Below are 14,819 nucleotides of genomic sequence, written 5' to 3'. Positions count from 1 at the left end.
CCCCAGACCCGGCCTGTGAGGGAAGTCTGACCGTCAAGTGCCTGGCTCACTTGTATTTATCACTGGGAAAAAGAACAACGTGAACCTTTCCCTGCCAGGGGTGGAAGAGAGATGTAGACGCATTTTCAGCTCAAGAACAAGTCCTGTCTTTGGTTGGTTTGCCAGCTGGAGGGAAAGGGGTGGTGCGGCCAACCGGAGGGGGAACAGCAGGCTGCAACCAGGGGAGTAATTGCATCCAGCTGTGTGCAAACGGGATGCTCACCCGCCTCCCGTGGCTTCCGCAGCCCCCCCGTGGCCCCTACCCCGGCTGTCCCGGCTGGTTTCGGGCACTGCTCTGTCCACTAGATACAGCACACCCAGGCATCTCTGTCCCCTAAAGGAGGACCCTTACACTTCATACCTCTGTGATCAGTGCTCTGTGGAGCCTCTCCGTTATCTCTCTTTTCCTGCTTGAAGGCTGTGTTGTTCCCAAACCCTCACATCCCAGTGCATCCTCTGTGCAGCACGTGTGCAAATAAACTGCTGCGGACACAGACGATCACCACCTTGCTCTCACACTTAAGTGTGTGCTTCGGAGACGGGAGTGTTGGGGGCCCAAATATACTCTGTCTCCTCTGGACACTTCATTCTTGTGCCCTTTGCTGGGTCACTGGCAATGGCTCTGGGGTTATTAAGAGGGAAGCTGGCCTCCAGGGATAGTTCTGACTCTAACGGGTGACTCTGTACCTTGAGAAGGGTTGGAAAGGGCAGCTCACCAGCTCCAGGTGGATGGGAGGCAAAATTAGGGGCAGGGCCCTGAACCCCAAAAGGGTTACTTCCCAGAAGTTCCTGAGCCTTCAAATTTGTTTCTGAGCTGAGAACAAACGATGCTAATGGCTCGTGGTCTTTTACAAAGACAGGGCGAAACTGAAGAAAGAGGAGGAATCGGTTCCAGGAGCTATGAGGAAACCACAAGTTGAATAGAGAGAACTGGGGTGACCAATTCCTCCCCTCAGGATTCAGGCTGCAGCGTTCCAAGACCGCAGTCCTGGTCTCCCTCCGACTCCCTGCTTTACCTGGAAGCCATTATTGACTGACATTTTGGAAACACAGACAAAACTAAAGGAGGTGGCTGGGTACTGTTACAGAGCCACGACCACCTCCAAATGGCTGTGTGACTGTCCACAGAAGGAAGGTCTTCCAAAAGGTTTCTGAGGGCAGCAGAGGCCGCTCCCAGCCCAGAATCTAGTGCGTTGAACTAGATCATCCATGTTGGCTCTACCAAGGGCCAAACCAAAGCCACCAGGCTGGGGGCGGGGTTGGTCTGTCCTGCCGCTCTGAGGCCTGTACCCTCATTTCTGGCACTGCCTGCTGTTTGGGGGCCTCTGGCAGCTAAGTGGAACAGCCCCACTGTATACAATTCCACAGTTTGCGGGTCGGGGACATCCTTCAATGAGCTGCTAGCACAACTTCATTTCAGGAAGAAACAGGCCTGAGAAGATTCCGTCCCGTGCCCAGGCCATGGCTGCTGAGCAGCAGCACGGATCTAAGCTGGGCTCCCGACTCCCAGGCCAGTCACGCAGAGAATGCTGCAGGCTTTCTCCAAGAAGAGAGGGAGGCCGGAGCCACGAGGGGGATAAATGCAATTCACATTTGGTATTCCTGCTCCTTCCGTTCATTCTTAACACCCAGGAGAGGAGCCGCTGCACAGCCTTGCGGGGGGGGGGGGGCACACGAAAGGACTTGTGATTAAGAGGGTTCTCTGCCCACCGCCAGCTTGCTCTTCTCCAGTTTCCTACCCTAACGGTCTGGTGTGTGTGTAAGTCTCACAACTGCCCTCAACAGGTGAGCATAATTTAACAGAACTGGTTCAGAAACAAACTTCCTTGGCTGGGCTACACCGCCTGCCTCCACAGAGCCAGAAAGAACCCCCAGGTCCCCAGCCCTAAATCAGAGTGTCTGCCGGCTGGGAAGCAGCATTGCAGATTCCTGTTTCATCAGATTAGTCTCCCTACCTGGGGAGGAACCTGAAGGGTCGAAGCCTCTCGCATTTGCATTCCTGCCAGTATCTGAATTACCAACGACCTGTCGTCAGTTCAGGGAGCAGACAGGTCCACTGTGTGCATAAGATGTTCCCTAGCTAAAAATCAAGATATGTGTGGAAGCTTCCCCACCAGACCGAATAAAAGGCACCCGTTTTTAGCTGTGGAATGCAGGGTAATTCACTAAGTGATCCCCTGCAGGTCCAAGGGAGTTGATACAACATCTTAAATGTTGACCGGGGAGTAGCTGGTTCTGCACTGCGAGGAGCCAGCTGTTCCCGGCTTATGCTGTCACTGTTAGCTCCCAAGCGCACGCTTCTCCATCCTTGTTGGTGAGTGCATCCCCTCCCGGTTTCGCACCATCTGTGACCACCAAACCAGCAGTTACTGTCCTCTGCTGGCCTAACAAAGCAATCACCCCGCACACGCTGACTCCAGGAAAGCTGCCCTCTGCAGCGTAGGGCCTTTCACAGAACCGGCCGAAGCCCTGCCCAGCTGAGAGCTGCAGGAGGCCCAAGTCTCACCATCTCTAATGACCCCTTTGGGCATGGCCCTCCTCCTAGAACAGCCAGACAGCCCAGGATCTCGTCCAAGCCCTGCATGTGCATCCCCCTAACTCATTACTGACAAACCCCAGCAAGACGGGAAAAGGCAAGCGGCTGCTACCAGCAGCAAGAATCCAGTGAACCACCAGCAGGCCATCATCAACTGGCAATGATGCCCTTCACAGTCACCGGCTGGCACACCCAACACTCTTATCTGCTTCACTGTGGCCTCTGTCACAGCTATGGCACAATTAAAAACGTGGCTTCCATTAGCCAAAATTAGGCCGAAGTCTCCCGCCATCTCAGCTGCAAACAAAGGTTTGTTAAGGTGGTTCCTTCCCATCTTACAGCCACAGACCTGCAACAAATCCAGGTGGGAATCAGACAAGGTTAAAATGTCTTCACTGGTGTTAGGACAGTGCCTTGAAGATGACACTTTGACACTTCCTTCATGGGGTCACATTCCTTCAGCTGTGGTAGCAGAATGCGGCAGGGCACAGGACAGCTCAATTCCTTTCCCAACCTCCTAGTGCCATCACCTGTAACTGCTGGCTGGGCGGCCCCAGAGACGGTGTGGGAGTACCCAAGTGGGAGACCCAGCGAAGGAGAGAGGAAGATGTGTGGGAGAGAAGGGCAGAGCGAGCGGCGCCTTGGCCCGAAGCGGGGGCAGCACTTACCCCAGCCGGGAGGGAGGGGGCCCAGTGGATCATGGTCGGCCGAAGCGCTCGAAGACTAAACGAGAAACACAGCAGAACACAGAGTTTACAAAAAAAAAAAAAAAAAAAAAAAAAAGTCGCTGGTTAAAAATAAATTAATAATTAGAAGTAAAAACGCCCAAGGCTCATTTCCACGTTCTAGCACTTTGTAGAGGGCACAGTGGGCCTTAGTGACATCTGTGGCTCTCAAAAGTCTTCAAAAAAAAAAAAAAAAGAAAGAAAGAAAGAAACAAACAAACAATAATAATGATAATAAAAAAGCCCCTGCACCCCACGGCCCAGCTAGGTCTTGGAGAGGGTGGAGTTGGGGGAGGAAGAGGTGCGCAGATGAAAGTGGGCCAGGGCTGCAGGGGCAGGCAGCCTGCGAGGCAGGGCCAGAAGCTCCCAGCCGGACTTCCCAGCAGGCTCAGCCGCCTCTGCGCAGCTCCTGCTCCAGGCGGCCAAGGCGACTGAAATCACCACCACCTCCAACTTTCTCCAAGAACCACACACAGGAGGGGAAAAAATATCGCAGGCCTTTCCAATGAAATCATTCCCACAAGCCCTGCCCACGCCCAGAGCTTCCTGGCTGGGGCCTGGCCTTCCTCCCTCCACCTCCGCGTCCAGCCCCCACCTCCCTTCTCGGTGAGCTGGGAGAGGGAGCGAGCCGGGCTGTGCGGCACCGGCCCAGACTGAGAGGGCATTCATGCCCCTCACCCACGGCCGCTCCCCCAGCCCCTCACCTCCCCCAGGAATGTTTGCCTTCCCCTCACAAAGCACCTTTCTTCTGCCCCTGCCTGAACCTGAAGCTGCTCAGTGTTCTGTGTTTGCCTTACTGGAAGCCTGGGGAGGTGGGGCTGGGGCGGCGAGCAAGAGAGAGGGGGAGACAGGAGAAGGGAGGAGGAAGGGACTGCAGGCCTTCAGGGTCACTGTTTACATTAGAACACCCCCACCCTGCCTAATTCTGCTCTGAGGTCCCCAGGGGGATGCTGCCGTGGACCAGAGACTTTTCATATCCTGCAGGGAAGGGTGTGCTGTCAAAAACTTCTCACGGTTAAACAAAACAAGTATTGTTCCACTCTTTCCTTCTCCCTCTTCTCTTTTTTGAAGCAGTTTTATTTCACTTACTAAAATTTAATCGTCATTTTAGGGGATCAAGTTCTAAATGCAGACTTCAGGCTGCCTGGCTGGCCCCGTCTGGGGGTGACGGAGCCACACACGGGCTGAAGGATGAATGGAACTCAGTCTGGCCTTGAGAAAACACTGGCAGAACTCAAGTGCCCAGGAACCCCTTCTCTCACCCTCCCTCCACCCCGGCTGAAGGGGCACAGGAACTTTCTTTCCAAGGTGGCAACACAGGCTGCTCTTCCAAGCACGTTCCAACAAAGACGTTTAAGTTTTGAACCACTGGTTCCTTGATAGGACAGAGCCCCCTTTCAGCAAAGGACCTCCTACCCACGCAGAATGAAACTGCCCCGAGGTGGGGCAAGCTGGCCTGGTCCTTGGTCAAGGACACACTATCGCCAGCCTCCAAGACATGCTTCAGCTCTCACACCACAGTTCAGGTTTGTCTGCTCATCACTGACCGAGATCTCCCCAGTTCACAGGATCCGTTTTGGCGGGGGGACAGGATCCCATCAAATCTAAGTGCCTCCGACTTTATTCTGTCATCAATTCATAAGAACAGTGGCTATGAAACACTGGGCAAGAGACGGAAAGTAACTACAGATGTGCAGGCACAACTAATCCAGATAACGAAGCCACAAAGAATGCAGCGGGTAGGTGTTGTATGACAGCCGTGGCCTGGCAGAAGGGAGGAACTACAGAGAAGGTCCTTCCAGGCAGCAGAAGCAGCAGCACCATTTGGTGCAAAGTTGCGTGCGCATCAGATCTCTGCTGAGAAAGGGTACAAGACCTCCCACGAAGCCTTCAGGGGCTCTGAACACAAAGCAGCACAGGGGGCTTCAGTGGCTTACCATCATCTTATGGTTAACTTTACACATAGACAGAACAAGAAGTCTTTCTTGACAGGTTCCATGGCCAACATGGAACTGGGAACTAAAAAATATTTATCAGGATTTTCTTAATCCTTGCCTTTTATCAATATCCCAAACTTCATGCATGCTGCCTATACTGGATTAAAGGAGTTCCTGGTGATGGAACAGTTTAAGTGCTTAGCTGCTAACCAAAAAGTTGGCAGTTTGAACCCACCAGCAGCTCCACGGGTGTTTTACAAACACCTGGCAATCTGCTCCCATAAAGATTACAGCTAAGAAAACCCCACAGAGCAGTTCTCTTATCACATGGGGCCGCTCCGAGTCAAAAATCAACAAGACGGGACTCCATCTGGCTATGGACATGCTGTGGACATGCTGATGGCTTCCCTCGTCCTGGGTGACTGTCTTTGTTTTGTCTTTGTCCTGTCCAAGGCTTAATAAAAGTGTCTCTATTTGGCGGGAAAAAAATTAACATGATAGCACCTAACAACATTTTTTGTTAAAGTGTTTTTTTTTCCTTTTAAATTTCTTTAGTAACCTCCCATTCCCATCCTATCAGATCCCTGCCCCATAAACCAATAAGAAGGGGAGAGAAGAGGAGGCAGGCAGACAAGGGAGAGACTGAGGAACACCAGCCACCCAGGCAGTCGCAATCAGTGGAAGGTGACAACCCTAATGATTTCACTTCTTAGAGTTCAAATCAAAGGACTTGACTGTATTTTGGGTATTTCTTCTGAAATGTACATAGTACAATTTGAAAAATAAGAAAAGACAGCCAAAAGGAAGGAAGTGAACAGAAGCCAAGGAGAAAGAAAAAATAAGACCTACACATCACAGTCAAAAACCAAACCCCAAAAACCTCACACCTCTAATGAGCCAATCCAACGCCCCTTCTTCTCTTCTACCTCACAAACCAATAACCAAACCCACTGCCATTGAGTCGATTCCAACTCATAGCAACCGTATAGGACAGAGTAGAACTACCCCATAGGGTTTTCCAGGCTGTAAATCTTTATGGAAGCAGACTGCCTCATCTTTCTCCCACAGAGTGGCTGGTAGGTTTGAACCACTGACCTTTTGGTTAGCAGCTGAATGCCTGAACCACTATGCCACTCGAGTTCCTTTTTTCTAAACCTCACTCGCCCAAACGTTACACACAGTGCAGAAGGAGACGACAACAGAAAAGCAATCATGGGACGTAGGGGGGGCTCCGAGAGACAAGATAGCTTCCTGGGAACAAGAATGCTGTTGAACGATTTTCCCCGGTAACAGGCCCTGGGTTGGGAGATGTGGGGTGTAGGCCAAGAGCCACGTGAAAAAGCTCACGTGAGTTCAAGTCCCTCAGGGACTAAGCACAAAGTTCTAGTCATATTTTAAGATACATGCTCAGCAATAAAGAATGTCTAGCAAATCCAGCCGAGGGCAAGAAAGGCTCTAGGAAGGCCAGGAAGGTTGTAGGGTGGAAGAGAGGCTGCTCTGTGAAGGATGAACCCACAGATGCAGAACAAAACCCAGGTGCCTGAGAATTCACCCCAAGCTGCACAATGAAAGATAAGTTGTCTCCGCATGGTGTGATTCGGATTCCAAAAGTTAGAAGCCATCAGGTGACTGGCTACCTCCTCTTGTTATTAGCGGAAGAAGAAAGGGATGGGCAAGAAGGAAGGGGTGCCACAGACATATCAGCAGTGTGGTGGGTCCTGTCACAACAGTACAAAGCCCTCAAAAGTGCCAGCCACCCTCAAGGGAGCACAGCAAGAATGCACAACAGACCAAGAAGGAAAGCATGGAGGAAGCCCCACCACCAGTGAGCCCGAAGATCGCAGGCAATGGAAGCAGGAAAAGAAAATGCAACAGAAATAAGGGGAACGGTGACTTGGCGAAACTGAGAAGGTACGCACTGAAGCAGACACCAGAAAGGAACTGTGAGAGACACTGCCATCTGGGATCCCGTGGGGTCCATTTTGAACTGGATTCTGTGTTCTCTGCTGGGCAGCAAAGAAGAACGAGGTCTCAGTTAAGCCAGAGGAGGACGGGAAGTTGCTACCATAGTCTCAGCTCTTAAGTCTTCCGAGTCAAAGCCTGGGCCAAAGCCAAACCCCAAAATAGCTATATGAAAGCAACCCTTCTTACTTGTTACCAGGACATGGCACCACAGCAAACAGGAGGAGAAAACCAAATCGAGGGGGGAGGAAAAATCAACAGAGAGACGTTAAGAACAGACCAAAAAAAGATTCCTACCACATTTTTCAATATGAGTCTTGTTTTCCCGAGAAAAGGTAACCCTCACCTCCACCCAGAACCCTCTTAAATCCCCAGCCGAGCTGAGAGGACCATCTTAGAGTTCTCAGAAAGGAATTTATTTAGTGTTTCATTTTCATTTCCAGGGATGCTACGAGTCAATGTTCAAGGCCAGGAATGATGTGGCTAAGATGACAGTGACAGGCGAGAGGACGAACGCTCCAAAGAGACCAAGCAGACAGAAGTTCCAGAACCCTGCAATCTTCTCTTTTGCAAATCAAATATTCTAGTCAACCTACAACCTACCTGGCACATGGTCGGGAAGGGAAAAAAAAATCTCTTAGTGGCTTTATTTCATTAGAGAAGGTGGTTAAGTAAGGAGATGAAGCCAAGTGAAACTTCTAAAATATGTCCTTGCCTCTAAGTCAAGGACAGATCAAGGAAGATATCCCATGTCCCAGAGCTTCCCAGTTTCACAACCATAACCACTCATGAAAATAGCAGACCAAGTTTTCAGGACCCAGCTCAAAAGGAGCCACCTCTGAAATGCAGAGAATGGTCATACTCCAGCCACTTTCTAAAGATGTCAGAACAAGATGCCAGGTATCCTGTGACAAGAGCTGTAAGTGGGAAGCCTGGCACACAGTCACACACAGCACTGCCCTCCTAGGGCCACCAGGGCCTGGGTTGTAGACAGGCATTGTAGTCGACCTTTGTGCTCGTCCATACTTAGGAAACTGGGGTCTTGCTCAGTTTGCTCACTATATGCTGAGCGAGCAGCCCCCAAGGACAGGAGAGACAAACCACCCAAAGGAGATACTCAAACGTCTCATGGTACAGCCCCTGCTCTGAGTGGGCAACAAAGAGTCACAAATGAAGGTAAGACCAGGACTGAATGCCACTTCATTAAATGGAAGGAAAGATTTTCTGAGCATGAATGATGGGTCATCACTAATGTCACACACAATATCATTGATATCACACACAAGCAAAGTTCTGCTGAAGATAATTCAAAAATGTTGTAGCAATACACTAACAGGGAACTGCCAGAAATTCAGGCTGGATTCAGAAGAGGACGTGGAATAAGGAATATCACTGCTGATATAAGATGGATCTTGCCTGAAAGCAGAGAACACTAGAAAGATGTTTATTTGTGGTTTGTTGACTATGAAAAGCATTCAACTGTATGGATCATAACAAATCATGGATAACACTGTGAAGAATGGGAATTACAGAACACTGAACTATACTCATGAGAAACCTGTACATAGACCAAGAAGCAGTCATTCAAACAGAACAAGGGGATACTGCATGGTTTAAAATCAAGAAAGTTGTGTGCCAGGGTTATATCCTTTCACTGAACAGGCTGAGAAAATAATCTGAGAAGCTGTACTATATGAAGAAGAATGTGGCATCAGGATTAGAGAAGAGCTTATTAACAACCTGTGACATGTAGACAACACAACCTTGTGTAGTGAAAGTGAAGAGGACTTGAAGCAATTATGATGAAGATAAAAGACTATAGCCTTTGGTATGGATTACACCTCAACATAAAGAAAACAAAAGTCCTCAAAACTGGACCAATAAGCAACATCATGATAAACAGAGAAAAGACTGAAGTCATCAAATATTTTCTTTTACTTGGATCCACAATCAACGCCCATGGAAACAGCAGTCAAGAAATCAAATGACATTGCATTGGGCAAATCTGCTGCAAAAGATCACTTTAAAGTGTTAAAAAGCAAAGATGTCACTTTGAGGACTAAGGTGTGCCTGACCCAAGCCATGGTATTTTCAGTCACCTCATATGCATGCAAAACCTGGACACGAATAAGGAAGACTGAAGAAGAATTGATGCATTTGAATTATGATGTTGGCGAAGAATATTCAATATGCCATGGACTGCCAGAAGACTGAACAAATCTGTCATGGAAGAAGTACAACCAGAATGCTCCTTAGAAACACGGATGGCGAGGCTTCTCATATACTTCGGACATGTTATCAGGAGGGATGAGTCCCTAGAGAAGGACATCATGCTTGGTGTGGTGGTTATGTTGTGTGTCAACTTCGCTGGGCCTGGGTGAGTGGCTGGGCAGCTGGTGGTACTTACTCCCCATGATGAGACTGGCAATCAACTCCATGGTGGGATCTACCACAGGCAGCTGAGTAGCTGCTTTAGGGATGTGGTCTGCTTCCCATGCATAAGCAGCAGCTTTGGGAATGGTCTCTAGCTTATGGCATGCTTGAACCCTGCATGTAGCTGAGTCGTTGTTCAGCAGCCTGCCATGTTCTGCTGATCTTGGGACTTTCAGTGGACTTGAATCAATGGCCTGCCATGTGGTTTGGTAACATCGGGACTGTGCCTTTTTACTTGTTGACCTTTGGTTGAAGCCCAAGGTTGAGGGGCTTTCACCCAACCCCTAGGGCCTGGCACTTTGAACTCAGACTTAAAGCCATCCCATTTGTGGTATATTCCTGTCAGAGCAGCACCAGGTAACCAAAACACTTGGTAAAGTAGAGGGTCAGTGAAAAAGAGCAAGACCCTCAAGATGAATTGACACAGCGGCTGCAACAACGGGCTCCAATACAGCAAGGACTGCGGGGATGGCACAGGCCCAGGCAGGGTTTCGTTCTGTTGCACAGGTCACTATGAGTCCCAACTAGCCCAGCACCTAATAACACCGCAACCAGGCTCATATCCAATTGAGAAATGCGTTACGTGGTGAAAATTCGTTTCAAATAGAAACGATGCTATACATGGTGATTAAAATTTATGATCCAGCTCAAAATATTTCCAACAAGAAATAGACTATATCCTGTATACTGCAGATCTCAACTTTCTTGTTGAAGGTTCACTGAGAAAATGCCATCTGAGTTCCAAGTAGGAATGCTACCTCGCCCTGCCCGAGAGGCTGCAGCTGGGCTGCCCTCGGTTCCAGGTCACCAGTCGAGGCTCCAGTGGGACAGAGACTCCAGCAAGGTGAAGCTGAGAGGGTTCCCAGCGTGATACCATTCGGGAGACCGTCAGACAGTTAACGTGGGGCCAGAGCATCCTGGATTCTGAACTAGGAAATTTAACTGCTTTTCTGAAAGTAATGACCACAGGGGTTGTGAGCCAGTAAAGTGCTATGATACCAGAGGTATTTGGAGATAACCCTGGCAAGTAGGGATAATAATTCAGAGGCTGCCCTAACAATTCAGATGTGAACGAGAAAAGGAAAACCAACTACCAGTCAGAAGTTGATACAGACCAGGGCTTGGCAACATTTTACTATAAAAGGTCAGACAGTAAATATTTCAGGCTGTCAGTCATTTGACTATTCAATTCTGTTCTTATAGTACACAAACAGGCACAGGCAATACATAAATGACTGGGTGTGGCTATGGATATGTTTCAATAAAATTTTATTTATACAACCAGGTAGTGACAGACACAGTTTGACTCACAGGCCATGGTTTGCCAACCCCTAATCTCAATGAACTTTAAGGTATTTCCCATCCTTGAAAACCTGTCAGACAATATAGATCAGAAGACAGATGGCAGCAATGCAAAGAGAAGGATCTGGGTGACTGATTGGAAAGGTAAGGTATGGGAGAGGTCAAAGCTGACCTGGAGGTTTCGGCTCAGGGTAAATGCACTTGAATGGAAGCGCCAGGAGAGAAAGCCAGCTTTGAAAGAAAGATGGTGCATTTCATTTCAGACATGTCAACTCCTTAAACAAAGAGTCTGGACATCGAGTGACTGAGTTAGAAACAACGGAATCTGAAGAATTTCACTGTGATGAGTAAAATGTCCGGGGTCAGAGCACTGAGGTTTCTAGCCACCGTTTCCTCTGCTGCCCAAGTGGGCCAGTGGAGAACGTGGGAGGCGACACACCCCTAAGGGTGGGGAGGCTTCTTGCCCACTCACCTGGTAGAGGAATCTTTGGCTGAAGTGTTGCATGGCCCCCTGGAGCTGATTGCGCTGCGACTGCCACTGCTCGTAGTTCCGCACGTACTCTGCTGTAGGGCGCTGCCAGGTGGTGGTCCGAGTGTTGTGGTCCACGTAATAAAACCTGCCTCGGGGGTCTGTACGTTTTTCCCAGCTGGAAACATTAAACTCAAGATTAATACAGTGACCACCCCAAACTCTAGAGAACGCTCAGGATGGCTGCCAAAGAAGGCCCAAGGGAGGGCAAAGCTGTGTGTCTGGCGTGGCAGTGCGGCTGCTCCAGGGAGGCACAGCCAAGCGGGCGCCAACCATGGAGGCTCCGGAGCTCATATGTCAGACAACCAATGTCCCCAGCTCCTGCTTCCCATTTAGAGATCCGTGTGGTTCTGGGGAAGCTGGCTCTCCTCCCATCCCCAGAGCTGACCTGTTGATTAGACCAGAGGTGGGCATATGACCTACGCTGGGACAACTGGTGAATCTAGGACTTCTGCTGAGAACTCTGGAAAACAAATAATCTTTTCCTTGCTGGGTATGGCTGAGAAAGCACGCAGTCCTGGGAGCCACTGGCTGAGAAAACACACGGTCCTGGGAGCTGCTGGCTGACATCTTGGACTCAAATGTTGTTGTTATGTCCCGTCAAGTCGGACCCAACTTATAGCAACCCCTCCTTGGGTTTCCAAGGCGGTATCACTATGGAAGTAGATTGCCCAACCTTCCTTCCGAGGAGTGGCTGGTGGGTTTGAACCGCCAGCCTTCTGGTTAGCAGTCAAGTGTCTTAGGTACTATGCTACCAGAGGACTCAAATACAATATTAAATTGACCTAGTGGACAAAGGAGCAGGAAAATGGAAAAAAGCTCCCCTAGGGATATTGTTAAGTCACTAGATCAAGCTTTACTTGAAACCAGGATCTACATCTACAAATTTCAGTTATATGAGCCAGTAACTTCCCTTTGTTATTTAAGCCAAGTCAGATCCAGTTTTTTTGTTACCTGCAACTGAAATTACCCTGATATAAAGTGCCAATGATTACATGTTGTGTGGTTATGAAAAAAAGAGTTGGTCTAAAAAACAGCAAGACTGTCCACATAATCTTTAGTGAGGATGCAATCTTTTCAAAGTTAGTCCTAAAACACCCATGGCTAAGGCAGGGCCAGGACTGGAAGTAAAAAATCTTCAGCTGTGCTTGGTAAGTGTAACTTGATTTCCACACACACAGGGAAGAAGTAATCAAACAAAAGTAAGAAAAGGAATTTCTGGGGTGACAGAAGTGTGCCACATCTTGATAGGCTGTGGGTTACAGTAACGTATGCATTTGTCAAAACTCAGCAAACTACAAAACTGAGATCTGTGCATCTCTCTGTAAGTAAATTATACAACAGAAAAAAAAAAGTGTCGAATTTAACCAGCCTCCATATCTAGCTACCAGTTAGATACAGGAAAGACAAGGCACGGGCCAGAGGAAGAAGGCCACAATCAGCCACAACCAGAAGAGGAGGAACTCTACACGCAAACTGCTCAGGTTCTTCAACAAATCAGTGATGTGAAGAGAGTAAGAAAGGGAGGGGGAGTTTACAGATTAGAGGGATCTAAAAGCAATGTGTTGACCTTGGATTTGGATCTGATTCAAATAAAGTGTAAAAATATGTTAAAGACAATTGGCAAACACAGAACATGCACTGGGTACAACATGACAGTATGGAAATACTGTTAATTTTGTTGAGTGGGTAATGGTATTGTGGTTTAATTAAAAAAAAAAAAAAAAAAAAAACCTCATCTGTTACACATCTATTAGAGATGTACGTGATGTACTTACGGGTCAGAGGCCACGGTACCTAGAATTTGCTTTAAAATACAGCAGCCTCTCTACCTAAAAGTGGGAGATCTGATGAAACAAAATGTTATTAATTGTTAAAACCAGATGACAGTTACAAGGGATTCATTGTACTGTTTGGTGCATGCTTGAAATTTTCCATTTTAAATTTGAGAGAAAGTAAGAAAACAAACTGAAGAAAAGAGAACTAACACAGTGCAAAAGGAATCCAGTAAGGATTATAGCATATGATCCTGAATGTTAAGAGTATCTTTGTTCCCTAACTTCCTTCTCATTTCATCTCCTTTGAATTCTTATGTTGCTTGGCTATTGTGCCTCAGTCTGGTAACTTCTTCTATTTTCTGAGTTAGCCTCCTACCTGACCTTTTAGCCACCTCTTCAACGGCCCTTTCCAACTCAACACCTCCCCAAAAGTGGCTTCTCCTCAACTAGTTCCTGTACCCACGGTCAACTCGCAGATTTAGTCTGCATGTGGCCTGCAAGACTGCCTTACCTTCATGATCTGTCACGCACGATTCAACTAAACATCACAGCTCTCCCCTAAACCTCAAATTTTTTTTTCCCCAGGCTACCTCATGTTGAATACCAAAGAAGAACTGATGCATCTGAATTATGGTGCTGGCAAAGAATACCAAATATACCGTCAGGAGAATGGATACTAAATATACTGTCAGGAGAATGACTGAATCTGTCTCAGAAGAAGTACAGCCAGAACACTCCTTAGAAGCAAGAATGGCGAGACTTGGTCTTACGTACTTGGGACGTGTTATCAGGAGGGTCCAGTCCCTAGAGAAGGATGCCATGCTAGGTAAGGTAGAGAGTCAGTGAAAAAGAGGAAGACCCTCAATGAGACAGACTGACACAGAGGCTGCAAGAATGGGCTCAAACACAGCAGTAATTGCGAGGATGGTGCAGAAATGCGCAGTGTTTCGTTCTTCTGCACACAGGGCTCCTATGAGTTGGAATTGACTCACCGGCACCTAATGGCACCACCTTATGTCAGTTATCCTCCCAGTATGAAACTGTACTATGTTTTCTGACTCAAATGCCTTTCCTGCTAACGTCAGTAAGTCACCCAGCTCAGATGCTTCCTTCTTGTGGTCTCCCTATCCTTGGCCTTCCGTTTCTATGTCTATGTCTGTATCATCTCAAACCTGAACTACTACAACAGTGTCTGAACTACCAGACATTCCAACCCAGCCTAGAAGAATAACCATAAAAGAAAGTAAATTTGCTCTGTAAACTTCCACCTAAATCACAATAAAAATTTTAAAAAGAATAGAAGAACCATAAGAGATTGACCTCTTACCAGATGTTCCTGATCAAAACTTTGACTGGCTCCCCACCACCCTTGAGTCAAAATTCTTTAGGGCTTACAATAACCTTGACCCTTCCCACCTTTCTCACTACCCCTCCAAATAACTATTTATTTATTTATTTTTAAATTTTATCATATAAATCATGTATATGTAAGTGCAAAAGTTAAATAGTGCTGCCTAGTATCAAAGTTCAACAAGACAGAAAATAACAAATGCTGGCAAGGTTGTGGAGAGATTGGGA

General features: G+C 47.9%; 1 protein-coding gene across 1 annotated transcript in view; it reads right to left on the bottom strand.

Annotated features, from left to right (window-relative positions):
• Nucleotides 1–14,819, bottom strand: part of WWP2 (WW domain containing E3 ubiquitin protein ligase 2) — a 151,986-nt gene that overhangs the window by 10,455 nt on the left and 126,712 nt on the right. Inside the window, exons 9-10 of the mRNA XM_007940315.2 lie at nt 11,407–11,581; nt 3,244–3,298 (exon numbers count right to left, since the gene is read on the bottom strand). Coding sequence (XP_007938506.1) covers nt 3,244–3,298; nt 11,407–11,581 — 230 coding nt within the window. The remainder of the gene's footprint in view (nt 1–3,243; nt 3,299–11,406; nt 11,582–14,819) is intronic.

Source organism: Orycteropus afer, unplaced genomic scaffold (assembly GCF_000298275.1).
Source record: "Orycteropus afer afer isolate SDZICR_OR568_19922 unplaced genomic scaffold, OryAfe1.0 scaffold00067, whole genome shotgun sequence".
In the NCBI taxonomy this organism is placed as follows: Eukaryota; Metazoa; Chordata; class Mammalia; order Tubulidentata; family Orycteropodidae; genus Orycteropus; species Orycteropus afer.
Note: the sequence above shows the minus strand (reverse complement) of the source record. Positions and strands in the feature narration are given on the sequence as shown.